At 55.5% G+C, this 25,071-nt stretch overlaps 2 protein-coding genes and 1 long non-coding RNA gene across 3 annotated transcripts; 1 reads left to right on the forward strand and 2 right to left on the reverse strand.

Moving 5' to 3' along the window:
- Window positions 1-205: 205 nt before the first annotated feature.
- Window positions 206-6,572, reverse strand: LOC140599022 (uncharacterized). The gene is made up of 2 exons (XR_012001612.1): window positions 5,786-6,572; window positions 206-2,231 (listed from the first exon to the last, which is right to left on the reverse strand). It is a non-coding gene; the product is annotated as an uncharacterized lncRNA (long non-coding RNA).
- A 369-nt stretch (window positions 6,573-6,941) lies between these two features.
- On the forward strand, window positions 6,942-12,780 carry CCDC86 (coiled-coil domain containing 86). Its single transcript, XM_025987446.2, has 4 exons — window positions 6,942-7,687; window positions 10,152-10,281; window positions 11,762-11,836; window positions 12,030-12,780. The coding sequence occupies exons 1-4, from the start codon at window positions 7,023-7,025 to the stop codon at window positions 12,147-12,149; spliced, it is 990 nt and encodes a 329-aa protein (XP_025843231.1). The 5' UTR covers window positions 6,942-7,022; the 3' UTR covers window positions 12,150-12,780.
- A 1,249-nt stretch (window positions 12,781-14,029) lies between these two features.
- On the reverse strand, window positions 14,030-15,338 carry PTGDR2 (prostaglandin D2 receptor 2). Its single transcript, XM_025987457.2, has one exon. It carries the CDS (start codon window positions 15,334-15,336, stop codon window positions 14,134-14,136), a length of 1,203 nt encoding a protein of 400 aa, XP_025843242.2. The 5' UTR covers window positions 15,337-15,338; the 3' UTR covers window positions 14,030-14,133.
- Between the last annotated feature and the right edge of the window lie 9,733 nt (window positions 15,339-25,071).

A 25,071-nucleotide genomic window follows, 5' to 3' on the forward strand; every position in this document is an offset into this window, starting at 1 on the left:
TAGTAAAATATATTAATTTATTGTTACTAAAGAACAAGGAAGAGCTTGCCCAACCAATTTGCCTCCAATGAAGTCATAGGGCTGATTGGGTGCAATATTATATATGTAATATTAAAAAGTGATGAGAAAAAATAAAATAAAATATGATAATAGACAAATTACAATTAATATGGTATTCTGATTAAATTGTTTGAGGACCACACCCTTTTGCCTTTTTTTTAATTAATTTTTATTGGTGTTCAATTTACCAACATACAGAAAAACACCCAGTGCTCATCCCGTCAAGTGTCTGCCTCAGTGCCCGTCACCCATTCCCCTCCAACACCCGCCCCTTTTGCCTTTAAGACACATACTACTATGAATCCAAAGATAGGATATTAAAATAATACAATCATGTTTAGCATAGCCCCTGCACATCACAGCTGCTCGAGAGAAGGTACAATAAAGGCCATGAGATTTTCCTCCTTAGACACCTGAGTGTGAGTAAATACCTTCAGTTCCAGTTACCATGGTGCATAAAAAACAACTCCAAAACCCTGTGATGTAAAGATCTACTTTATGATGCTCACAGGTCCTGCGGTACAGAATGTAGACAGGGCAAATCAGGGAGAGTTGTTGCCACTCCATCATTTTGGGGACCTCTGCTGGGAAGATGCAAAGTGGCCTGACATGTGGGGGCTAAAAGGATCTGGAGGCATCTTGGTTCATGCCTGGCAGATGATGTGGTTGCCAGCTGGGACCCTGGCTGGGCTTCCAGCTGGAATGCCTTCACTGGCCTCTCCATGTGGTTTCTGCACATGGTGATGTGGGCTTCCTCACAACATGGCACCTGATCCCAAGAGCGAGAGTGCCATGAGAGCCATGCAGAAGCGCATGACATCCTTATCATCTGGCCTTAGATGTCCTACAGCAACAGTTCTGCTGTTCTCTTTTGGCCAAGGAAATCACAAAGGTCTTTTCAAATTTGGATGTGGGAGAGACCCAGACCCCACTCATCAAGGAAGGGGTATCAAGGTCACATTGGAAGAAGAGCACATGGATGGCAGATACTGTTGTGGGCAACTTTAGAAAATACAATCTTCTACCCCCTTTCTGTGTGTAATCTCAAAAAATAAAAAAAATTAAAAAAGAGGGGTATCTAGATCTGCCTGGAACCATCATGCAGGTAGAAGGGTTTCTAAAACCATGCAGGCACAAAGTGATAATATCTGAGTGTTGTGTAATATTTGATTTTAAACGGGAAGTAAAAGAGCAGCAGAGTGACTCTTTGGTCAGCTTCTGCTCTGTATGGAAGGCATACACTTTCTTAGTGACCTGAAATTTCTGCCCACAGGGCTTATTCTTGATGTAGGTCAAACGGCAAAAACAGAGGCAGGGAGGTATGGATGAAGGCGTACACGCTTTGGGGGCAGAGTCCTGCATTCAGATCCTCTCTGCCTTTTACCAGCTGCCTCTTCTTTCTCTGAAAACCAGGGTGGCAGGAGCAACTTCACCAGGGAGTTGCCATAAGAATGAAATGAGATAATCCTGGCCAGCACCTGCCCTCCGTGCTTGGTAGCCACTCTGGAAAGAACCTCTACCATCTGAAACTTCCAGGTAAACTGCCATGGTTTTGTGTATTTTCCATCCACTGCAATGAAATATCTTCTCATCAATATCATGACAGTTTTTATGTCCTTAAAATTTACCACAAATGATATGCTTTTAAATCTGTAAACATATGAAGGGTCTTTTGGGAGGAACAGATCTATTTATTTCTACAATGGTCCTTTGGTACAATGAGCTTTTGGGATGCACGATCCAGAAAAATGAGCTTGGCTGACCCAGTGGATGTCAGGGCCAGCTGCTCCATCTTGCTCCTAGAGAGCTTGAGGTCATTCTGGAAAGTGAGTAAGAAGAACAGAAAAGCAAGACTGTTGACTCAGCAGAAACCACCTGTCACCAAGCGAGCATTCAGCGAGCCGGCTCAGTCCAATTGGGGCGGGCTGCGGTGCACGACTAGAGTGTGCAGAGGTGGGGTGAGCTGAGAGTTCCCAGCCATGGGGCCAGAAGATCCCATCCTCAAGCAGGGACCTCGCTGGTCCATGCTTCAGGAAAGGGGCCTCACAATTTGCAACTTGGTCACCAAGGCAAAGTTTCTAGGGGTTGCCATGGAGATGAGGCTGCCATCTTGGTTGGAGGAGGCATCCCTCAGTGGAGCAGATATCATCACAGTGATGAAGGGCCAGGGCCTAGAAAAAACAAACATTAGGGGAAATGAGAGGAGAGGCATTAACCAACAGAGATGAAAGGAGGGGAAGTGACTCACTGTGAAACTCAGCAATAATGAAGGTCTTGGGAACTGAGAGTTGTGGGTGTGGGCATGGGAGTGTCTGTCTGTCAAGCTCTTTCCCCTTCCATACATGAGGAAGGCTGTCACCTACTGACACCAGGGCCTATAGCTCTGCCATCTAAACAAACCCTGTAAACTAGAGATGACACATGGCCTGGGCACAGTAGCCTCATTTTGAGCTATGTCCTGAGTTCAAGTTCTGCCAGCAGCAAGTCATATGACCTCTCCGCAATGCTATTTCCTTGCCTGAAAAATAGGGAAAAGGATTTCTGCTCAGTCTTCCTCAAAGGGAAGTTTTAAGATTCAAGCATTTAATGTCTGTGCCCCAAGACCGGGTATGCACCCTCCAGGTAGGGACCACTACTGCCCAGTTCACTGCTGTACTCCGAGCTCCAGCCACAGAGTAAACATTCAATAACCATTTGGTGGGTAAATAAGTGACAGGATGATGGTGACCTTGGCCCTGCCCTTTCTGGGAAAGCTCTGCCCTTTCTGGGAAAGCAGGAAAGCTCTTCACGAACCTCTGCTTCCCTCCTGCAGGATGCTGCTCCTCAAAGTGTGGCCCAAGGACCAGCAGCAGCAGCAGCGCGTGGGAGCTTACAGAAATGCAGATTCTCAGGCCGACCCCAAACCTACTGAATCATAATTTCTGGGGTCAGGGCCCAGACTGTGTTTCAACATGCCCTCCTATGATTCCAAGGCTCCCCAATGATTAAGAAACATTGCTGTTGGGCACAGTGGGGAAAGCATGAGATGCAGTATGAGCTGCCATGGCCCCTCCCCAGGGACTCTCCCTCCCACCTGGCACAGGTGTGCTTTCCCCAATCCACCCCTCACTCTTTCCTTGACCTGCCTGGAGCAGGAGAATGTGCTGTGGATGCTGGCAGAGGTCTTGTCTTTTTTGGGAGGGAGCTGCTCTCCCCCTTCCTGTTTTAGCAAAACCTACAAATGCCATGAGGGATCAGGAGGTAAGCTTCGCAGGTACGTGAGAACTCTGCAGAGTGGCCTCTTCCCAATCCAGTCTAGACAAACCCTGTATACTAGAGATGTAACTTTTAGTTACAAGTTGTAACTTGTAAACAAGCCTCTCTGCCCCGTGGGACAATTGGGAGGTCTCATGCCAGGGGTCCCGGGTACCACTCCCCACCTCACCCCCGCACCCTTCTTCTGAGGTCTCTGCCCCCTCCTCCTGAGGACCTGAAAGTCACTGCAAGCTGCTGGGAACACGAAGAAAAGATGAACCTCTGAGATAAGAACTGACGAGATAACTCATGTCCTGTCGCACATTCTCAGTAGGGTCTGATTGGAGGTTCCTAGAAGCTCAGTTCTCATACGCAAAGAGAGAGGGGAGCAGGTATTGAAGGAGGAAAGCTGGATCTCCAGCAGGTCACAGCCAAATGCCACAAGGCCAAGTGTCATTGGGAAGAGGACGGGGACCTAGCCACACTGATAGGAATCGTGGAAGAGGCAGATGACAAACACTCTCAGCTTCCCGGGGGACACCACATTCTGGAAGGGTTGTAGAGAACCGCTACTGTCCTTCCCAAAGGTTTATTGTGTCGTTGTGAGACGGACAGCTAGAGGAGCAGGAGATGTTCAGCCAGGACAAAAGACAATTCTGGGGAAGCTACAAGAAAACTGTCTTCAAATACATTAGAGTGGAAGAGAGGGCAGTCCATCCAGTCGTGTGGGCCCGTGAGGGCAGCCTAGCCCTGCGACACCTCCACCTCATCAGGGCCCTGTCTTCACTCTGGCCACACCAGGTGATGCCCCACTGCCAGTTACCCCCTGCCCTGTCCTTCCCCCTGCTTCCAATCCTGGCTCAGTGATGGGAGAGTAAGGGTGTGGGCATGGCGTCAGGAAGCCCCAAATTCCAGTCCTGTCCTTGCACTCATGCCTCTTTCCCCTTGTGTCACCCTGCGCCAAATGACAACCCCTTCCAGTCTTGGATTTCCCTGTCAGGAAAATGGGGATGTTTGCCTCTTACCTGGCACAGGTGTTCGCCCTCCAGCCCATACCCTGCAAGGTGGCGGTGAGCAGCCCTCCCCGTTCCCTCGTTCAGCAAATATTATCTGGTGCTAGCTATCACCCTCTTGCACTGATGTGCCACAGGATGGCACAAGCACCCAGGAGAGGCCTGGCACTTAGTGACTGCCCGGTGAGTGCCGCTGGGGACCATAGGACCCATTTCCTGGCCTTTTCCAATCTCAATGCTGAGCAGAGGACTGTACAGATACAGGCCCCCGACATCCGGAGACTTGTCAACCCCTTTTGCTGTAGCACCCTAGGCAGGATAGAAGACCGGTGGCTCAGAGAACACCTGATCCATATCTTCGTGGGCACATAGTTTTCTTCAGTCAGCAGATCTCACGATACATAAGTAAGCGGGTAGTGCTGATTCAGTGTGCCCTGCCCACTGTGTGAGGCATACAGAACCACAGCCAGCCCATGGGGCAACGTGGCCAGCCCAGCACCTCCCAGTGAGTGCACAGACCAGGATCGGTGTGAGGAACAGGCAAGCAAGGCCCACGTGAAGGGCACTTGCGAGGTAACTAAGCTGCCCAGCTCTGGAACTATAATCCTAGCACCTCAATGTGTAGCCGTGTGACTTTAGGCAAACACCTTAGCCTTTCTGTGCCTCAATTTCCTCGGCCAGGTAACGGGAAGACTTACTCTTAAGAGTTGTGGCTCTGCAGTCATACAGCTAGTGTGGAATCCACCTCCTCCACTTATTTACTGTGTGACCTTTCCAAGTGTCCCGGCCTCTCTGTGCCTCAGTTTCTTTATCTGTGAAATGGGAGTCATATCAACAGCACCTGCCTCACAGGGTTGTTGTGAGGATTGAATGGGTTTAGAGAGAGAGAACCCTTAAAAAAAATGCCTGGCCTGATGTTGCTCACTCCAGTGTTTTAGGCTGGCTGGGTTCCTCCACGCCCAAACGTGAGACAGGACTTACATGCAAATAGTCTGCTCAGAAAATGACCACAGCAAGCACCTGCAAGGGAGTGAGGAAGTGAGGCAGGGACCGGGCAGAAGCTGAAAAAGCATGCGTGAATGATCAGGCTGCCTTCCCAGCCTCCTCCACAGGGCTCGGTCCTGCTGGAGGCCCCTGTGGAGGGCAGAGAATCCCTCAGCACCGTTTGCCCACTCCCAAGGGCATGGGGGCCAGGATGATTGCAGTAGGAAGCACAGGAGTCCCAACAGTGACTGCCACAGCAGGCTTTTCTGAAAAATTCAGGCATCTCCCCTGCACTCCTGAACACCATTTATAACAACGCTGACAAACCACGTTTCAGGAGGCAGTGGAGGGCTGGGGGCCAGAGTTCACTTGATGCCTCCCCCCTGGTTCAAAAAATGTCTATAAAACAGCTCCCTTCCTCACAGCCCCCTGGCAGGCATCTGAGACCCCACACTCTGAAGTACTTTAAGCAGGGCCCGCCGGGTACAATCTACCTGGCCTTCGTGAGTGACCCCTGCAGCTGAGGACGGGCCCGGGAAGCAGGGAGCAGGGGCAGCCTCCTGCAGCCACCCTGGAGCGCCCACCAGGCTCGATCCTGAGGGGCAGGCGGGGCCGGCGGGGCCGGCGATCGTTGGGGCCTCCAGGCTGGAGCAGGGGATTTGAGGAACCGAGAGCTGGGGGCTGGGAGAGCTGAGGGAGGAGGGATGGTCCTAGTTGCCTCTGCGGCGGGAAGCGGAGCTGCCCGAGCCTACAGACGGAACCACTGGAGGGGCCAGGAGGGCAGAGGCAGACACAGTGTTGCTGTGCATGGCGGCGACCGCTTCCGACGACGTACAGGGACGGCGGAGAGGCCGCGCCACGTCTTGCCCTTGGGGAGGTGATTCCAGCAGGCTGAGCTCGCCAGGACGCGCGGGTGCCTGCGTGGCCTCAGCCCGGGCGGCAGGGGCTCAGGGACTGTCCTCCGGGAACCTCGGCCCGGGTGTTCCTTTTGCTCGCCGCCTCCTTGCTCAGGGCTCAGGGCACCCCCGCCGCTGGGACACTCGGTCCCGCTCGGCCGCCCGCCGTCTTCCGCTGTCGCAGCAGCCTCGGGCGGCTCCCCGGCGCTCCCAGAAGCCCTCAGCTCAGCCGGGGCCGTCCGCAGGCGGCTCTAGGGGCACGGCCGGCAGCTCCCAGGACGCTCCTCCCCAGACACGCTGCGAGCGCCCAAGCTTCTGGGCTCTCGGGAGGGCAGAGGCGGAGCAGGCGGCTCGCGCCGGGGCAGGGCGGCGCCTAGCTCAGGGGGAGGCCGCCCGGGCCCGCCGGGAACGCCCGGAGCGCTGGAGCGGGAGCGGCTGGGGCGCAGGGAGGGTCCCGGCGGGCAGGGAAGTCAGGGCCTCCGCGGGACACGCGGCGGCTGCCGGGACCGGCGGGCGGCCCGGCTCGTGCGCGGTGACCCAGGGCAGGGGCGGGAGCGGGGCTGCGAGCGGCCCGTCACCCCCCACGGGCGTCAGCCGGCGGCAGGCTCCCCCCAGCCCGGACGGCGACTCAGCCGCACGCCAGGCGGACGCAGACGCCACGCGAGAAGCCCGTCGCGCGTGGAGGCCCCGAGGCCCCGCCTCCCGCCCCCCGCCCGCGCGGTCGCTCCCGCCGCGGCTGTGACGTCACCGGGCTGTGACGTCATCGGGCCGCGCCGCTCCCGCGACGCCGCGGAGGCTGCACGTGGGCTCGGGTTCGGGGCAGTCGGGCTGGGCCATGGATACGCCGCCGCGGCGCAGCCCGCGACTGGGGGGCCTAAGCCCTGGAGCCCCCGACGGCGCCGGCGCAGGCCTGCGGGCGAGACGGGCCCCTGCGGAACTCGAGCCGGACCCAGCAGGAACGAGGGAGCCCGGGCCTCCTCGGAGGGTGCGGCGGCCGGAGCCGGAGCCGGGCCCGGGATCACCTGTACGGCGGGGCGGAGCTCCGGGGTCCCCGCGGGGGCCGGGCCCGCAGCTGCCCCACACACTTCCGGAGTCGGCCCCAGAAGCCCCCGGCTGTCCGCCAGCGCCGGGCGGGGCGTCCGCGGAGTCCTCCCGGGCCCGAGGGCTGGACTCGGAGCCGGCCCCGGGGCCGCCCCGACATCAGCTGCGTCCGGGATCCCCAGAGCCGCCCCCGGGTCAGCAGGCGCCGGGCCCGGAGCCCTCGCGGCCACCCCGGGAGCCCACCGCCCGGCCACCCGGCTCCCCCCGGGGTCAGCACGAGCCGAGCCGGCCAGCTGCGGCCACGGAGACGGGGAGAAGCGACCTCGGGGCGAAGAAGCGGACGAGTCCCTCGGTCCAGGCCGCAGCGTCTAGGAGGTTGAAGGCGGTGGAGGAGGTGCCTGCGGTCCCTAAGGGAAAGCCCAAGTCGGGGCGGCTGTGGAAGGACCGCTCCAAGGAAAGGTGAACCTGGGCTGTGGTTCCCGGGGCAGGGATGCCAGGGTAGCCTGCAGCCGGACCCAGACATGCAGGGAGCTCACATGTGCAAGGAAGGGGGGCGCTCACGCAAATAGGTGGTTATAACCAGAATATGGTAAAATGGTCCGGGGTCTCAGCGGGTGACACGGTGCCCACAGAGGTTATTTCTGTGATGCTTCCCTCCTCAGAGTGCCTGTGGACCCTCCTGGAGCCCTGGATTTGTGTATTCATTCAACAAGCATTACCTCTGCTCCCTTTGCAGTGAGGGAAGCAGATTCAAGTAAACCAGACATTACTGGATAAAAACTAGCTAGCGTCTGTTACAGTTATTTTGCCCTTGTGGGAAAAAGTAGTATGGAGTGCTGAGCATGTTGGCAAGGACCCGCCAGGCGAGGGCCTTGCACACAGAGGGACCAGTGCGCCTCATGCACTGGGAAGCAGCTGGTGTCATGATTATCCTCATTTTACATATGGGGAACTCGAGGCTGTGCAGAGAAATGGGGGGGGTTATCAGACCATACAACATCAGGGGTGAAAGCAGAGACCAGTGAGGAGGTGGTGGCAATAGAACTAGAACATGTTCAGAAGCTACAGATCGGTCTTGTGGCCAAAGGGCCAGTGAATTGATGTTTGGGGTCTTTGAGGAAGCAGCTTTGGCAGGTGGTGAGCGAGCCCAGAGGCAGTGGATGCAGCCTCCCCTTCTGTGCTCAGACAAAATGCCACCTGTGCGGTGCTCCTCAGGTGTGCCACCTCCCTTCTCTGAAGGTCAGTGTTTACTGAGCACCTGCCATGGGCAAGATCACTGTGCTAAAATGCTTCTCCAGTCTTGTCTCAGTCCTCCTGCCATCCTTTGGAACAGGAACCATTCTCATCTCTATTTAACGTGGGAAGTCGCTGAAACTCCAGCTACTTTGTCCAAGGTCATCCAAGTAGTAGAAGGTGGATCCAGGCCTTGATACCCAGGCCTGTCTGCCTTCAACCGCCTTGTAAAACCGGTGCTCTGGAACTGCGTTGCCCCAATAGCCTAGTTGCCAGGCACATGTGGCAATTTAAATTTAAGCTAATTAAAGTGTAAAAACTTAAACATTGAATTCCTCCGTCACTTCAGCCTCATCACAAGTGCTCAGCTGCCAGTGTGAATAGTGGCTGCCTTACCAGACTGTCAGTATAGACTCCTTCCACCATTACAGAAAGTTCTGCTTGGCAGAACTGTGGCTCTGTGTGTCCAGGTCCTCACTGCCTTGTCCCTTTGGGTTTCTCGTGACGGGTAGGGAGGATATGTGTGCTGCAGCCCCGTCGTCCTGTGCTTAAGAGGTCAGATCTTCAGCAGGAAGTCCTTGGGGAGAGGGTGAGAGAGCAGTCGAGGGGTTCCTGGGGTCAGAACCAGGCTGAAGATGGATAGGCGTGGGGTCAAGCCCCAGGCTATGTGTACTAGACTCCTATAGACCAAGAAGGGGAGAAGATGACCCAGAAGAGCAGTATTGACCCTTTCCCATGGAGGGGAACGGGCTCTGTCCTGTGTGCCCTGCAGCCTTCAGAAGCTAGGGCGAGCCCGCCAGCCTGCTATGACCATTCAGAGCACCATATAATGGAAGCGGATGAAGAAGAGCTCTTTCATAAGTCAAGAAATTGGTGGAGGAGACAAAAAAGGCCACTATGAGAGGATCTGCTAAGGACAGGACAGCCAGAGGGGCTTCAGATAGCTCAAGAGGAAAGACCTACAGGAAAGGGGAGAGCAAAGTCCATGACCCTCCCCATTCTCCTCACCTGCTCAGTGGTCTTGCTTCATCTTGCTCCATGACATGCCTTCCTTTATTTTTCTTCCTGGAGTATTTCCCAGCACGTCCTAGATTGATTATTCCACCCATACGTTCTTGCGGTATGCATTCTTACTGAGGTAGTCCCATTTCTCCTGGGACTGTGATGTCACTATCACACTTAGGAAATCCAGGACATCCCCTGATACCCTCTCATGCCCACCACACTTTCACACCCACGCTATTCTGAGGAGGTGGAACAGGCTGCTCCCGGAGGAAGTGAGCCCTGTTTCCAGAAACATCAGCTCCCAAGCTGACCTGGCTTGGTAGAAGCAGCAGAACCTTACAGAAAGACTGTGTGGTCTGGCCTTTCATCACAGACACAGGGATTTCAGTCTTGACAGCCATTCAGGTACAAGGTGACTTGGGGCAGTTAACCTTTTTGAGCCTTGGTTTACAGCTCTGTAAAAAGGGACACAACTAGGGCTTAAGAAATGGCAGCTGGCATGATAGGGGCCCACTCCTGCCCCCGTTTCTGCAGACCCAGAGGGGTGCCTGCCTGGCAAGCAGGCAGGAGAGCATGTGGTTCTGCCTGGGTTCTGAGGAGGAAGGCCCAGAGCCTGGAGCTGAGAGAAGAGGCATGGGTGCCTCCCATGGATGACCTGAGCACTCATCCCTTGTCTCCCATCCAGGTTCTCCCAGATGGTACAGGGCAAGCCCCTGCATACATCCTGGCAACAGAAGATGAAGGAACGGCAGGAGAGGAAGCTGGCCAAGGACTTCGCCCGGCATTTAGAGGAGGAGAAGGAGAAATGCCAGCAGGTGAGGGGCCGGCTAACCAGGCTGAGGCTGGAGCTCAGGGAGCTGAGCCGGTGACTGCTGTAATAGGCCTTGGAGGGGGCACCTAACTGCCACAGGGAGGCAGGGAGCCTGGCCAGAAGCAGAAGTCCAATATGGCCTGCAGGGTGGGAAAGCCCAGTGGAAGGTCCAGTTTGGCCCAGGGCTCTATAAGAGACTCAAGTATGGGGAGGAGCCCAGGACAAAGTCCCCCTGCTCCTCACCCCCATGGTGGCTCTCACTGCATTTGGTGAGATGGGCTTCAGGGTCTGCACTTCCATAGGAGAAAGGCTTATCCCTCGTACTGTGGCCATCATTCTCCAAGAAACAGCTGCCATTTCTCAGCAAGGTGGGTGCCTGTACTTCCCTCCAGCTTGCTCCCTGACTCTCATCCCCAGGCCAGAAATGCCCCTTTAGAGGTTCCCATCGACCCCTTCCAGTCTCCAGGAAGCCCCAGCAGGCAGCACACCAGGCCTGGGGTTGTCAGGGATGTTACTTGCCTAGTGATCCCAGGGCACGGGAGAAGTCAAACACCTCACCCTGAACCTGGCCACCGAGGGCAGGGGCTAGGCCAGCACATTCAGTCCTCTATCCCCTGCTTTGAGTCACCCCACCAGTCCAGCCTGTGGCTGAGGCCCTGCAGACTGTGGCTGCTGCTGTGTGCCGACTCCTTATCATACTTCCTGTGCGGCCCTGACTCCCTCTTGGGCAAGACCCGATTTCTTGTCACCGCCCCCCAGGAGCGCCCCCAGCCCAACCCTTCCCCTGATGGGAGCCCATATCTTACTTCTCCTTTCTCCTCCTCTGGGGCCCAGGCCACCTCTGCTCTCCTGACCATGCAGTGGCCTCAGGCCCCACCAGGGACAGCAGGCAGCATAGCCAGGAGGCACCGCACTTCCTATTCCCGAGAAAGACTCCACCTAGATCTATCTTTGAAGTGCCTCCACTGGGCCGGGTCCCTGACGCACAGAGAGGTTCAGCTGCTTGGCCAAGGTCACCCATTTGGAAGTAGCAGAGGCAGGATTTGAGTCAGGGCCAGATAGCTCGGGAGCCTCTTCCCTGTGGCCTCCACCCCTCCCAGCCCCACACCTGGGCAAACTTTAGGCGACCCTGTGAGGGTGGGAAGGAGGGAAGAGACCACTGTGTATGCCCAAGCTTCCAGGTGGGGGGAGCCACCTGTGTCTCACTGCCCCCTACCCACCATCCTCCTATCTAGGCTACGTGACCAGGTGCCCAACTTCTTAGCTGCAGTCAGGAAGTTCCCACTACAGTGGGCCTCTGGTTCCACAGGCACAGGCATATCTCCTTGCTGGCCCTCCCCCCACATACCACCAGGAACAATTGAACTAAGGTGAAGGTGTTTCCTCTCCTTGGGAACTCAGCCAGCTCTGACTCTTCTGAGACCTAAGCAACCAGGGCTGTCCCAGCTCCCAGACTCAAATCCTCATCCCCCTGTGTGTTCCAGGAGAAGAAACAGCGCCGAGCTGAGAACCTGAAACGCCGCCTGGAGAATGAGCGGAGGGCAGAGGTTGTCCAAGTGGTGAGTGTTGTCTTGCTCACGGGGATCTGAACCGCAGCCAGGCTGGGCACTGTGTTCGAGATGCCTCGACACCCCTGCCTCGAGACCTCTCCTTGTTCTGTAATCCAGACCCCTGTGGGGCAGCCTCCCTTCCCCCTGGGGCACAGGGCAGAGACTACAACCTACTAATGCCCTCTTCTCACACCACCCCCAGATCCGAAACCCCGCCAAGCTCAAGCGGGCAAAGAAGAAACAGCTTCGCTCCATTCAGAAGAGGGATACGCTGGCGCTGCTGCAGAAACAGCCATCCCAGCAGCCAGCAGCCAAGATTTGAGCTCAGGACAACCCAGAAGTCTCCTGTGACCAACCACTATGTCAGACTCTGCACTTGTCGGGCCACTGGTCACACGCCTCTGTGGGATGTGGTACTCCCAACACTAGTGCCACCCTGCTCCACCCCAGAGAGGCTATAAGCCTTTGAGGGCTCTCAAGCCCTAGGAAGCCAGGAGCCTGGCAGAACTAGAGGAGGGAACAGGTTCAGCCCACCCCTGCCTCTTTCCTCCTTCATCAAGTGCCTTACAACCACGAAGAGTCAGTTCTCTGGTTCCTTGGGAGCTGACAACTGGAAGGTGACTCTTCAAAATGTGTATTTCTGTCTCAAGGTCATGGGTTCGCCGCTGACCAGGAGACTGCAGTCAGGAACCAGTTCCCCTTGCACCATCCTAAAGGCTACCTTGGGTATCTCTGCAGCCCACTGACCCTGTCACCCAGCTGTTAGAACCCGGTTTCCCCAAGTTTTCAACACGGAAAGGTGAAGGAGGTTGCAGGAAATGAGGTTCCCCGCTCCCCCCAGCGCCCTCTCACCTCTTTTGGACTCCACAAATCTGATTTGTGGCCCAAATCAGAGCCCCACAGATCTGATTCACTCAAACCATTCAGTCTGTAATAAAAATATTTATTGGACACCCATTGTGTACAGGCACAATTCTAGGTATGGGGAATAGACGGAGGCCCCTGCCCACAAAGGGGCATTTTTCATTCTGATGGAAAAAAACATAATAAACAAGGAAATAGTATTGTGTATCAGACTGAGAAGTGCTACAAATGAAGCAGTGGTGTGGCAAGGTGATAAGATGGGTGTTTGTTCAGTCTGCTGAGCCCCTGCTGTGTAAACAGTAAGCTGGCCGGCCCGCCTTCAGACCCCCAGCCAGGAGTGGCTCAAGCAGCACTGGACCCAGATCCCAAGAAAGTCTCCCTCCACTCTTCTACTAGCATTTCACCCACCAGACAGTTACTGGCCACAGCTCTGCACCAGGCCCTGGGACAGACCCAAATGCAGTGCTCTTTGCCCTCTAGTGCGTGGTGGGTAGAGGAAACCTGGCACAGTGGATGTGTTAACAAGGGAGGCCCAAGGTAGCTGTCACATCCACGCACTGGAAAGGACAGCCACCCCGCCTCTACGTGGTTGGGATGCAGGTGTTGGAAACATGAGGATTACCGGCATTGCCCACAGGGCATCCCATGGAATACCAGGCCTGTACATGTCATGTGCTGTGGTCTCAGAGGCTGCTGTGCACATTCGAATAGTAAGAACAAGAAGACCTTCAGCAGAGATGCCCACTGCACTTGGGTTAGCCCAGGCTGACCACGGTACCTTCAATACCTTATAAACCCCTTGGGCGGGGCTGGGTCAGAAGGGTAGAGATACGGGGCCCCTTACAGCCGGACCTTCAGTACCTTGGGTATGTCAGGGGGTGCCTTTGCACTTGCTGAGGGATAATGGAACCTTGGCATGCATAACTGAGTATGCAGACCCTGTACTTAGGGCTAGTGGCCCGGCCTGTGTGTGCCTCAGTTGGGTCATGAGTAGAAATTGGGGCTAACAGAACCCGTCCCTGGGATCGAGCATCTCAACAAACGTTGGGTAGGTGACTACGTGACAAGTTAGACCAGACCAGTGCTTCCCAAACCTTTTGTCCCAGTTTGCTACTCCAAAACGCAATCACTGGTTTCCTGTAAAGATCTTTACCTCCTTCCCCCTCCAACCGTCAGGTGAAGCAGAGCTCCAGGAAGGTGTGGCCACCCCTCTCAAGTTGGAGCAGTCTTAGGTTTCCAGCCTGCGTTGGTCTCTGGGGTCCGCCGACCAGCAGCGCTGACTTGGCCTCCTGGGAGCTCGGTGAAGTACAGAATCCGGGCGCCCGCCCTGCCCCCTGACGGTTCTAGATGGGACTGAGTCACCGGAGGCGCTTTGGGACGCCTAGCCCGGCTCCCCTGCCTGACACCGCCCCCGGGGTGCTCTTGTGCCCGGTCGCTGCGCTCTACCCCGATGTGGTGCTCAGCACCCGGTTCAGGGGGCCCCTCTCGTCCTGGGACCTGGACCGGGCCCTCGGCGATGACCGCCCGCGGACGCCCTGCAGCCAGGCAAGCAGGCGAGCGGGCCGGGACGGAGGCGGTGGCTGGCGGGCGGCGGGGGCCTGGCGGGGCCCCGAGGAGCGGCGGCGGCGCCCGCTGCCCGGGCCACCCAGCTCGCTGTCGTCCAGCAGCACACTCTCCAGCACGCTCCGCAGCGAGCGCCGCAGTTTGCGCAGCACGTCGGGGCAGGTGAGTACGTAGAGCAGCGGGTTGATCACGCTGTTGAGGAAGGCCAGGCTGGTGACGAAGGGCAGGCCGCGCCACACGAGTGGCCGCAGCGAGGGGTCGGCGTGCGCCCGCGCCTCCAGCAAGCTGAACACGTGGTAGGGCCCCCAGCAGAGCGCGAAGGCCGCCACCACCGCCGCCACCAGGCGCACAAAGCGGCTGGGCCGCCGGCGGCCACGGTGACACAGCTGTGCACTCACAAGAAAGTGGCTGGAGGCGATGATGGCCAGTGGCACGACGAAGGCCAACAGGAACTTGCTGACGGCCAGGGCTGCCTGGCGCGTGTTGCACGTGGCGTCGCGGTCGGGCCCCGGATTCAGAAGCAGCACGTTGTAGTAGCACATGATGCGGCCGTCGAGCCGCGGGATGGTGTCCCGGAACACGAAATAGGGCACCGTGTTGAACACCGCCAGCGCCCAGAGCCCCAGGCAGACCCTGTGAGCCATGGCCACCGTGCGGTGGTTCTGTGCCCACACTGGCCGCACCACCTGCAGGCAGCGGTCCAGGCTGATGGCGCTGAGCAGGAAGCCACTGGCGAACATGTTGAGGAAGAAGATGGAGGAGTGCAGCTTGCAGAACGTGGTGCCCAGCTCCCACGAGTGGCCCACCGCCAGGAAGTAAGTGAAGAAGGGCAGGGTGGCCGTGGCCAGCAGGTCTGACAGTGCCAGGTGCAGCACCCAGGTGGTGACCACCGTCTGGCGCATGCGGCAGCCCACCACAAACAGGATGAGTCCGTTCTCCATCAGGCCCAGCAGCGAGGCTAGCCCGTGCAGCAGCACTGAAGCGTGGTCCATGTAGCGCATGCTGGAGTTGCTGTGGCTTTGGATGCGGCTCATCTGCTCCAGGATGGGGCAGAGGGGCTTCAGGGTGGCGTTGGCCAACATGGTAGGCTCTGTGGCGGAGAGAAGGGGGCATTGAGTGGTGCCAGAGCAGCTGGGGACCCCCTCCCCCAGGACAGTGGAATCCCACCTATGAATTATATAGATGAAGCCTGGAGGGTGGGGAGAGGGGGAGGGGTCAGGGAAATTGAGCAAAGACAGTAAGGTGGGGGGACATCCCAGCTGCACGCGCACACACACACGCACACCCCGCTCACCGTGCAAACTCGGGCAAGCCATTTAACCTTCCCGAGCCTGTTCCTTCGTCTGTGACATGGATGTCAGTTCGTAACCGGCCCTAGCTCCTAGGGCTGCTGGGTGTGTCCAGCCAGTTTACAGACATGAGCATTGAGAGCGGAACCGGCGTGCAGAAAGCACCGCATCAGTGTTGAGATTATTTTAGGATATGTACGCCTAAGCGAGCACAGAGTTGAGATTACTATTCCGCAGGCCCCCTAGGGTCACATGGAAACAGATACAAAGCCAGGCCATGCAGGATTCCTTTTCCCCACCCCTGCAGCATTGGAGCCAGAAGGAGGCCCCACCTGAGATGACAGCTGGCCTGGGGAAGGGGAGTGGGAGAAGTCTGTGCCTTTAAGGGATGTGCCCTCCCTGCCTGTCCCAAGCTCAGATCTTGGCTCTGCAGCTTCTCCAGTTGGCCCTTTGCTCCCACAGCAGGGGTAGGTTGGGTGTGTTGGCCTTGAACTGTGGAGCCAGCCCCTACTCTGGTAGTTGGAGAGGAAATAAGATAAGAGAGAGGAGAGAGCTGGGCATGAGGAACTACCAGACTAGGGCCCTGGAGGCCCAATAGGTTAGAGAACTGTCCCCTACCCGGGGACAGCCGAGCCCATGTGCCGGCTCCCCACTCCTTGGGGAAGCCCAGCCTGCTCATTTATTTGCTCAGTGACTCACTCATTCAGCAGATATTAATTGAGCAACTTCTCAGGTAAATGCTGGGGAAGCCAGCGTCTGACAGATGTGCAGACACCTCAGATGTGCACACCCATAGCCTCATCAAAAACCCAAGACCACCGGATGCAAAGCTGGTTGAGACTGGGGAGAGCAGAGGGGTAGGCCCTTTATGTAGGTGCTCTCTGGCTCAGGACTCGAGAAGAAAGGCTCAGAACTTCACTCCATCTCATTTTACAGGGGAGTAAACTGAGACCCAAGCCACCCAAATAACACTGGCAAGTAGAGGAGCAACTGTTTAGGGCTCAGCCTATCCTCTTTCCTGCACTCCTGCTATAAGGACGCTTCGATGGAGGAAGAAGCAAGGGAAGTGGGGGATGGTCTTTAGTACTCACATTTCCAGGGGAAACACTGTTGGCTAAGATGAGAAAATCCACACTTTTCTCCAGGTACTGCGGTCCTTTGTGAGGTGAGGCCCCTGGGAATCAAACTAGACTCTTCCAGGCAGATGAGCCCTTGGAGCTGGAGACCGCAGGTAGATAGGTGAGTGGGGAGCAGTTGGGCCTGTGCTCCCTGAGAATGCTCATGCTTCCCAAGCTTTAGAGTTTGCAGAGCACCTGCACTCACAGTGATCATGTGAAACCCCGTGTTTCAGAAGAGTTAACTGAGACTCAGAGAAACATAGCAACTTGCCCAACGTGGCTCCGCAGCAGCAAGCAGCTGGGACCGCACCCAGCAGACAAATGAGCACTATCCCCTCTCTGCACCAAGACATTCCCTTCAGCAGCCCCTTGGCCAGGTCTCGTGGGGACACTCTGAGAACACAGTCCTGCTACACCCCCAGGACCCATCCAGTTTGATCTTTCTGGCTGCATGGAGACAGCCCACTGAGATTCCCAGGGAACCCAGCAGCTAGGATCCTGCTCTGGTGTGGGTTAGGGGTAGAGAATGCAAGCTTTTCGAGTCAGTTACCCTAAAACTGCTCCTGTAATGCTCCCACCCACACTGCCTGTGTGGTTTCCATGCCCTTCCCTTCCAGCAGCTTGTCCCCCCTGGTCTTTGGTAAAACCAACTCTCTGCTAGCTGTAAGGAGCTGCTCCCCTGGCAAAACTGTGCCTTCCTTTATGGGTTCAGAGAGGGCACTAAGGCTGCCCAGCCCCTCTGCCATCACTTCCTTACCTGGGCACAGAAGGAGCACAGGTTTTCAGCCCTGGAGACACTCTGCTCCCCTTGGCAGCCGGATGAGGAGGTGCTATGGCACCAGGCAGGCAGAGGCAGGGGACTGAGGCTGAGGGAGGAAATGGCTATCCGCCCCAGAGTGTGTGTGTGTGTGTGTGTTTAGGGGTGGGGTGGGGAGGCGGGGACAGCAGAGGGTGAGTTGTCACTCTGGTATTCTAGTAACGTTAGTCTCCATCAATGAGAAAGGGACAGAACTGCTGGCAGCCCCTGTGCACCCCTGTCCCCTTCCACAAGAGGTCTTGCAGAAGCCCCAGGGTGGCGCGGGTGCATTTGGGGGAATGGAAGTGTGCATGAGGGGCTGTGATTGAGGCGGCCGCTGTGTAGGAAAGGTGGATGAGGGAGAGGACATCTCGTGCATGCGTCCACTGGCCTGGGCTGCCCTCTCCTGACCCCAGAATCCTCAGGAAGGCAGGGTCAGCAGTGGGGAGAGCAGAAGGCAGGCCGCCCCTGCAGCCCTAGCTGGGAGCTAAGCCACTTCCCCTTGCGGGGCCCCGGTTTTGCCGTCTGTCTCCCCAAAAGGCTTGGCAGCTTGAACCTCACTCAGAGTGCCAGGCACACAGTCAGTGCTCATGGAAAACAGGTCTTTTCTCCCCTGGGGGGAGGGGGTAGAGGCTGTAGGGCAAGGGCAATACAGCTTTGATTTAAAATGGGCTCAGGGCCCTAAGATGAGCTTACAGAACCATATGAGTTTGCATTTAATTGTTCTCCAGGTCTTCAAGGACCCAGCCTCCTGGGGTCAGGAACCATTCATTCAAGCTTAGCGTCCCAGCACCTCAGAAGTAAAACTGAGTAAAACAAATCTAAAAACTCAGTGCCTCCACATCAAGGCAAGGGCACTCCCTCCCATGGGATTGACTCTGCAGGAATCTTCCACTTAGACCCAGGCTCCATCACAGGGCCTGGCACTTAATCAACTTGTGGAGAACCTGCGATCCTGACTGAAGAATGGGTAAAAACCTGTGACCTTCTGACAAGGGTCACATTTTTTTATTGCAGCCCAAGATGGCAGATCATTAAGTGACTTGATTATCCAGAATATCATGCTGGGAAGTCTCCTTTCCTGTAGGTCATGGAGGGCCTGGTCTTCCCAAGACGAGTGCCTGCAGCCCTCCCTAGAAAATGGGCAGATGTTTCCATCCTGCTTTGGAGAAAGGGCCCCCACCCCACCCACCTCCACCCCAACCTGCAGGCCCATGGACATCTTCTGAGGCCGGGCAGTCAGTGTAGTGTGGTGGCGAGCTCAGGAACTTTGGCCAGAGTGCCTGCGTGTGGATCTGGCTCCGCCACCCCCGAGCTGTGTGACCTTGGGCAAGTGACTTCACAAGCAGTCAAGTAGAATTTTTAAGAGGGACTCCTTCTGTACAGCCCCTGCCCCAAAATGCAAGGATCGGTGCAGACTGCTCCTGGGGCTAAGAAAGAGTCCCCCCTTCCTTCCTGTGGGCACATGTCGGCAGGGGAGTGTCAGGCTTGAGCCCCCTCTCAGGACCACAGCCCTCCCTTGCCTCCTCCATCAGGTACCCTTGTGCAGTGAACATCTGCACAACCTCCTGCAGCAGCCCTGCTAATGGCCTTCTTACCTGACACCTCTACTCCTCTGACCTTTCCCCAGCTCCTGTTGCCAACCCTGTAATCCCTGTGGTGGCTCCTGAGGAGTCGCGTATGAAAGTTGCTAAAACAAACAAAAGTCGTCCAGATGTGCAAGACCCTGAGACAGTTTCTTTCTTTCTTTCTTTTTGTATATTTTTTTTTATTGGAGTTTGATTTGCCAACATATAGTATAACACCCAGTGCTCATCCCGTCAAGGAGGCAGTAACGTTGGTTCTTTTGGCCCCTCGGCTATACACTCCCACGGGGGAGATGGACCTTTCTGCATTCTTCCCGGAGTGGAGCCGCAGTGCCATGGTCCCTGGGTCCCTGCGTGTAGGATGCTGGGACCGGGAGGCAAAAGCATCAAGAACGACGAGCCAGCGTCTGCCCCTCAGAGAGCGCCTTGGGGGTAGACAGAAGCAAAGAGGGGAAGGGAGCCTTAGGTGGGGCTTGCTGGCTGGAAGTAGGGACCAGGGGCCCCAGTGACCAGGCATCAAGAGCTCAGGATGAGTTTTAGGAGAGAATCCAACCGGAGAACCTCTCCGGAGAACCGGAGAACCTTCCACAGTATCAGGCTGGTGTTGCCAGGAGGAGGACCCCAGGACTGCTGAGGGTCCTTGAAGGAGGGTAGAGTCTGGTAGAGGGTGACTAGGGTCCTCTGGGAAGTGCCTGAAACAGGACAGACCAGCAATTCTCAGCCCAGCTGAGCACACATCGGGCCTCCCAGAGGGCAGGTCAAGCCCAGGGCCTCTCCCCCAGAGTGTCTGGTACAGTGGGTCACATTGCATTTCTGTCAGGTTCCCAGCAGACCCCAGTACTGAAGAGAGCATGGAGAACACTGATCCCCCCAGAAAGGAGAGTCAGAGTCCTTAGGCCTGGGGTGCTGGGAGCAGAGAGCAGCAGCTCCACCCGGGAGAGCTGCTCACTGCTACCCAGGGGCTTTCCTGAATGCCTCCCCTCCCTGCTGTGAGCGTCGGGATGCTGAGCCCAGCACCCAGCCCAGAGCTGGCCACCGAGGGATGATGCAAGGGCCAGCTGCCACTTAATTATTTTAGTGCACTGGGTTTCCATGTCAACCTCTTCCTGACTCTGGACATTACATTTGCCTCTTCCACCTCCGTATTTGCTGCAAACTTGATTTTGGAAGCCAAGAAGGCCATGCTATAAGAAGCAACCCGCAGAACCTCTGGGCTCCAGGCAGTCAGAGCAGGAATCGTCATTGTCATGCCAGCCATCTGCAGCGATGCTGACTTGTGGGCCCCAATGGGGCTGTGCTTCCCCGGATAGAATGTGTGGGAGCCCAGGGAGGGGAGAGGGGCCCACCTGAGGGTATAGAGATTCAGGAGCCTCACTCTCAGGGAAGCTGTTGTCCCCACCTGAGGAGTGGGGATGTAGCTGCCCACGGGGCCACATGGGGTGGGCTTCTCTGAGCCCTGGGATGAGGGGCTGGGGAAAGGTGGGGGGTCTTGAGCCCAGCCCTGGCCACCTTTCCAATAACCTCTCCCACCAACCCTGGGCACAGGCCCGAGTCCCTGAAGCACAAGCTTCTCTGTGGCCTGAAGCTTGCTGCTCCAGCCAGTGAGAACAGAAATCAGGTCCATCTCTGTAATCTCAGCTATTGCAGGCAGGGAGACAAACCCAAGCCTAGCAGACTACTCCTGGGTCTCTGCAGCCTGTGGGAGGACCCAGCACGCCAGCCACCAGCGCCTGCACCTTTCCCTCATCCCCAGCATCCCCATCATCTCCAGCCACCCCAGTGCCTTTACATGGCTGCTGGGTAGAATCCCTTACTCCTCCCGCCTGCCCCATCCTGCAGTCCCTCTTTCCCAAACGCTGAGTGTCTCAGGCTCCCAAGACGTTGCTTATGACATCACACATGGTTTAACCAGCGGTCCAGGGAATGGTCCCCAAGGGAACGCATCCCCCAGCTTCCTCCCGTTTCTCCCCACCTTTCTCCCCCTGCTCCTACCTTAGGAAGTAGACTTCCTTTTTCCTTTCTGACCTTTTTACAGAAGTTAATCAAACAGGAAGTGAGAGGAATAGCAGGAAGCAGGTAGAACCTGCCCTAGACTCCACCAACCCCCTTGCCCAGGAGGCCCTGGCATCGCCCACAAGCAGCAGGGAGGCAATGTGACTTGACCTTGTGGAAAGCCTAGATGGAGCTCAAGAGGAGGCCTAATTCTGTGTTGGCCATTAAGGCGCTGTGTGGTTTGGTCCCAGCCACCTCTCCCCTTCTGTTTCTGGCACTCCCCAGTCATAGCCCACATCCATTGGTATTTATCAACACCTCCCAACACCCTGTGCAGGCCAGGCTATCTCTGGGCTCTTCTTACACTGTTTGCTCCCAGCTTGAGAATACTGTGGAGGCCGAGAAAATTAAGGCCATTCCACCTCAAGTTTAGCACTAGCACAAGTACAGCCATCTCAGGCCCCTGTGAATAAGAGCTGAACTTTACAGGAAAAACCACAGAACGCCCTTGACAGAGAGTCCCATATCAGAATGAGAACAGAGCTCAGAACACCCTTGACAAAGACAGAAAGTCCCGTATTGGAATGAAAACAGCGCTTAAGAAATTCCTCCAGCCCTTCTGAAAATCCCCTAGACCAGCCCATAAAAACCCTGCTGTAACCCCCCTCGGGGTCCAAGTCCCAGCTCCACTGTGTCGGGTGCACTTGGACCCAAGCTCGAGCTTCTAAATAAACCCTCGTGTGATTGCATCGGTGTCGGCTCCTCGGTGGTTTTCTCAGATTCACAATCTTGGGCACAACAAATACTAGTTTGTCCCTTAGCCTTTTGAACTCCTATTCACCCTTTTAAAACCCTGCCCAGAGGTCACCTCCTCTGGGAAGCCTTTGCTGATCCTCTCAGACCCTACCTCCCATTCCTCGCTCCCGCATCCCTGCCTCACTTTCTATACTGCCTTGTTGCCCTCTGTGCTGACTTCCTCACTCAGCTGCTCCACCCTCATGACTGGAGGACAGAGACTGTTCCTATTTCATCAGCTCCTCACTAAAGCCAAGCAGAGGGCCTGATGTGTGCAGGGGCCCCAGCGAATGTCTGCTAAACAGAATGAATCTCTAGTATTGGCGGGTAGACGTAGGGTGACCCGTTCTGGATGCATCCCTTGCCTGTGTCCTAATGCCACTCACTCTGACTCTGTTCTCCCCCATGGTGGGCACCACACAAGAACTTCCTGTTATTGTTGATTCTCTCAGGCCCATACATACGCCTGTCAATCCTTGTAAAACCTACCTTCGTGGATTAGCACCCTAGGGCTGCCATAGCAAAATACCACTGGCTTGATGGCTGAAAACAACAGAACTGTGCTGTTCCTTCACTCTGAAGGCCAGAAGTCTGGCATGTAGGACTCAGCAGGACCATTCCCACTAAGGTCCCAAGGTAAGGCTCTTCCCTTGCCTCCTTCAACTCTGGTAGCCCCCCAGGGCTCCTTCCCTTGGCGCTACATCCCTCCAGGCTCTGCCTCCACTTCATATGGTCTTCTCCCCATGTGTCTCTCCTAAGGGCACTGGCCACTGGATTAAGGCCCTGCCAACACAATCCATGACGATCTCACTGAGATCCTTAACTCAATTTTATCTGCAAAGCCCCTTTTTTCCAATGTCATATTCCCAGTCTCCAGGGGTTACAATGTGGACATACCCTTTGAGGGCCACACCACTCACCCCAGTACACGTAGCAATATCTCACATCTCACATTTATGGGGTGCTTACTGTGTGCCAGGTAGCTAGCTAAGCACTTTGCCTGATAAGCTCATATAAACCTCATGACCACCCTTGTCTTTCCAGCCGGAAGAGGCCCAGTCCTCCTCCCTGGGGCACCCTCTCTCTGTCCCTGGCTCTCACAAGCAGGCAGAATAGGGACTCACTCAGGGAGCCCTTCAGGCTCTCGGCACCCACAAGTTGATCTTGTTCCTAATTCCATCCTACAGAAAGAAATTGAGGCCCCACTTTAAAAAAAAGAAAAAAAGAAATTTAAAAAGCTAAGAGATAGACAAACAGGTTTAGAAAGAGGCCAAGTGGGAAGCCAAGATCCCAAGCCAGGTCACTCTAATCTGACCTTCTTTCCTCAGCAATAAAAACAGTGGTGGCTTGTATTGCTCTCGTATGCCAGGGATGCAGACTGCCCTCCGCGGGTCTACTTACTTCATCTTCACAGCAAGCCTACAAGGCAGGTACTGTTCCTGGCCCCCGCCGTTACACAGATGAGAAAATCGAGTCAGTGAGTGGGTGATTTTTCCAAGGTCTCTGGTGGGGTGAGCAGAGGAGCTGGCATCCTTCTCTGGCTCATGAGCTCTAGTGCTGGTGAGCTATGGCAAGAATTGGAATCCTAACCAAATGTTCAGGGCTCCCCCTCCCCACCTTCCAGGACAGTTTGGCACAACTTTTCTCAGAGGCATCCTTCTGGGGGCACCTGGGAGGCTCAGTGATTGAGCGTCTGCCTTCACCTCAGGGCATGATCCTGGGGTCCTGGGATCGAGTCCCACATCTTCTCCCTCTGCCTGTGTCTCTGCCTCTCTCTATGTCTCTCATGAATAAATAAATAAAATCTTAAAAAATATATATAAAAACATCCTTCTGCCCTTACCCATTAGGAAGTTCCCTTGTTTTTTTCTTGCCTTTCCAGGCCCTTAGGAGACACGCTGCCCTCAAGCACATGGAGCTTTCTGTGTATCTAATTTCATCCCCACCATAATCATTCCCATTCCTACTTTACAGATGGCAGAAGGTCCTTTGGCTCCTGAGTAGCAGAATAGAATCCAGGTTCTCAGCTCCTCTGGCTGGGGCTCTCTCCGCCACCCGAAACTCCCACCGCTGCCCTCAGCAAGAGCTCTGGGCTACAGCAGGACTCAGACACAGGGGGAAGGGATGATAGAGCCGGGAGATCACCACACCTGGGTGAATGTCTGCCGAGGAGCAGGATGGTCACACACATTGTACTTCCCACGTGCAAAGAGAAACAGTAATGGTACAGTGGAGGCACCCAGCAGACCCCATGTCACCCAAGCATTCAAACTTATCTCCGCGCTAATAGGACAAACCAGTACGGTGAGCCTGCTGAGAGAATGTCCTGAGAAGGACACAACGTCCCTTCCGGGCTATTCCTGCCTGTGAAGGGCACAACTGTGACCCCCCCACACTCATATGTGGAAGCCCTAACCCCAGCACCCGAAAATGGGGCTGTACTTGGAGGCAGGGCCTTTAAGAGGTGATTTAGGAGGCAGGGCCTTTAAGTTAAAATGAGCCTGTGAGGATAGGCTGTAATCCGATCTGACCAGAGTTGTTATAAGAAAAAGAAATGTGGACTCACAGAGACACAAGGGATGTGTGCACACAACGGAAAGACCACGTGAGGACACAGGGAGGAGGTGGCCCTCTGCAAGTCGAGGAGAGTGACTGCAGAGGAAACCAAACCTGCTGACACCTTGATCTTGGACTTCCAGCCTCTAGAACTGTGAGAAAATGTTTTGATCATTGAAGCCACCCGTGTGCCTATGCTATTCTGTTACAACAGCCCTAGCAAACTAATGCACCTGCCAAAAATGCATAACCTGAGTCTAATCAGGAGGAAACACCAAATAAACCCATGCAAGGGCCATTCTGTAAAGTGACTGGACTCCTCAAAACATCAAGGGTATGAAGAACAAAGAATGACAGAGGGATGGTCCCAGGCTGGAGGAGGGTAAGGAAGCGTGATCTTGGTCTCACATTGGATCCTGGTCTAGGAAAAAAGCTTTCTCCTTTGCTGTAAGAGTCATGACTAGCACAGTTGGTAAATTGAATATGGTTTGTAAATTAGACATTTGTGTTATACCAATGTTGATTTCCTGGTTTTGATCATTTTACTTACATTTTAGGAAGTACCACACTGCAGTGTTCAGAGGTAAGAGGAGAGCCATCTACAAACAGCTTTCAAATGTCATGGAAGAAAGTGTGGATGTGGGTGTCTCTATACATATGGAAAGCAAAAGAACTAAAACAAACA

This window comes from Vulpes vulpes, chromosome 5 (assembly GCF_048418805.1).
Source record: "Vulpes vulpes isolate BD-2025 chromosome 5, VulVul3, whole genome shotgun sequence".
Lineage (NCBI taxonomy): Eukaryota > Metazoa > Chordata > Mammalia > Carnivora > Canidae > Vulpes > Vulpes vulpes.

Excerpts from the sequence above, each read along its gene's own strand:
- CCDC86 (XM_025987446.2), top strand. The coding sequence starts at position 7,023 with ATGGATACGCCGCCGCGGCGCAGCCCGCGACTGGGGGGCCTAAGCCCT. Across the intron at positions 7,688-10,151 it reads AAGGACCGCTCCAAGGAAAG|GTTCTCCCAGATGGTACAGG; the intron begins GTGAACCTGGGC and ends TCTCCCATCCAG. Across the intron at positions 10,282-11,761 it reads AGAAGGAGAAATGCCAGCAG|GAGAAGAAACAGCGCCGAGC; the intron begins GTGAGGGGCCGG and ends TGTGTGTTCCAG.
- PTGDR2 (XM_025987457.2), bottom strand. The coding sequence starts at position 15,336 with ATGTTGGCCAACGCCACCCTGAAGCCCCTCTGCCCCATCCTGGAGCAG.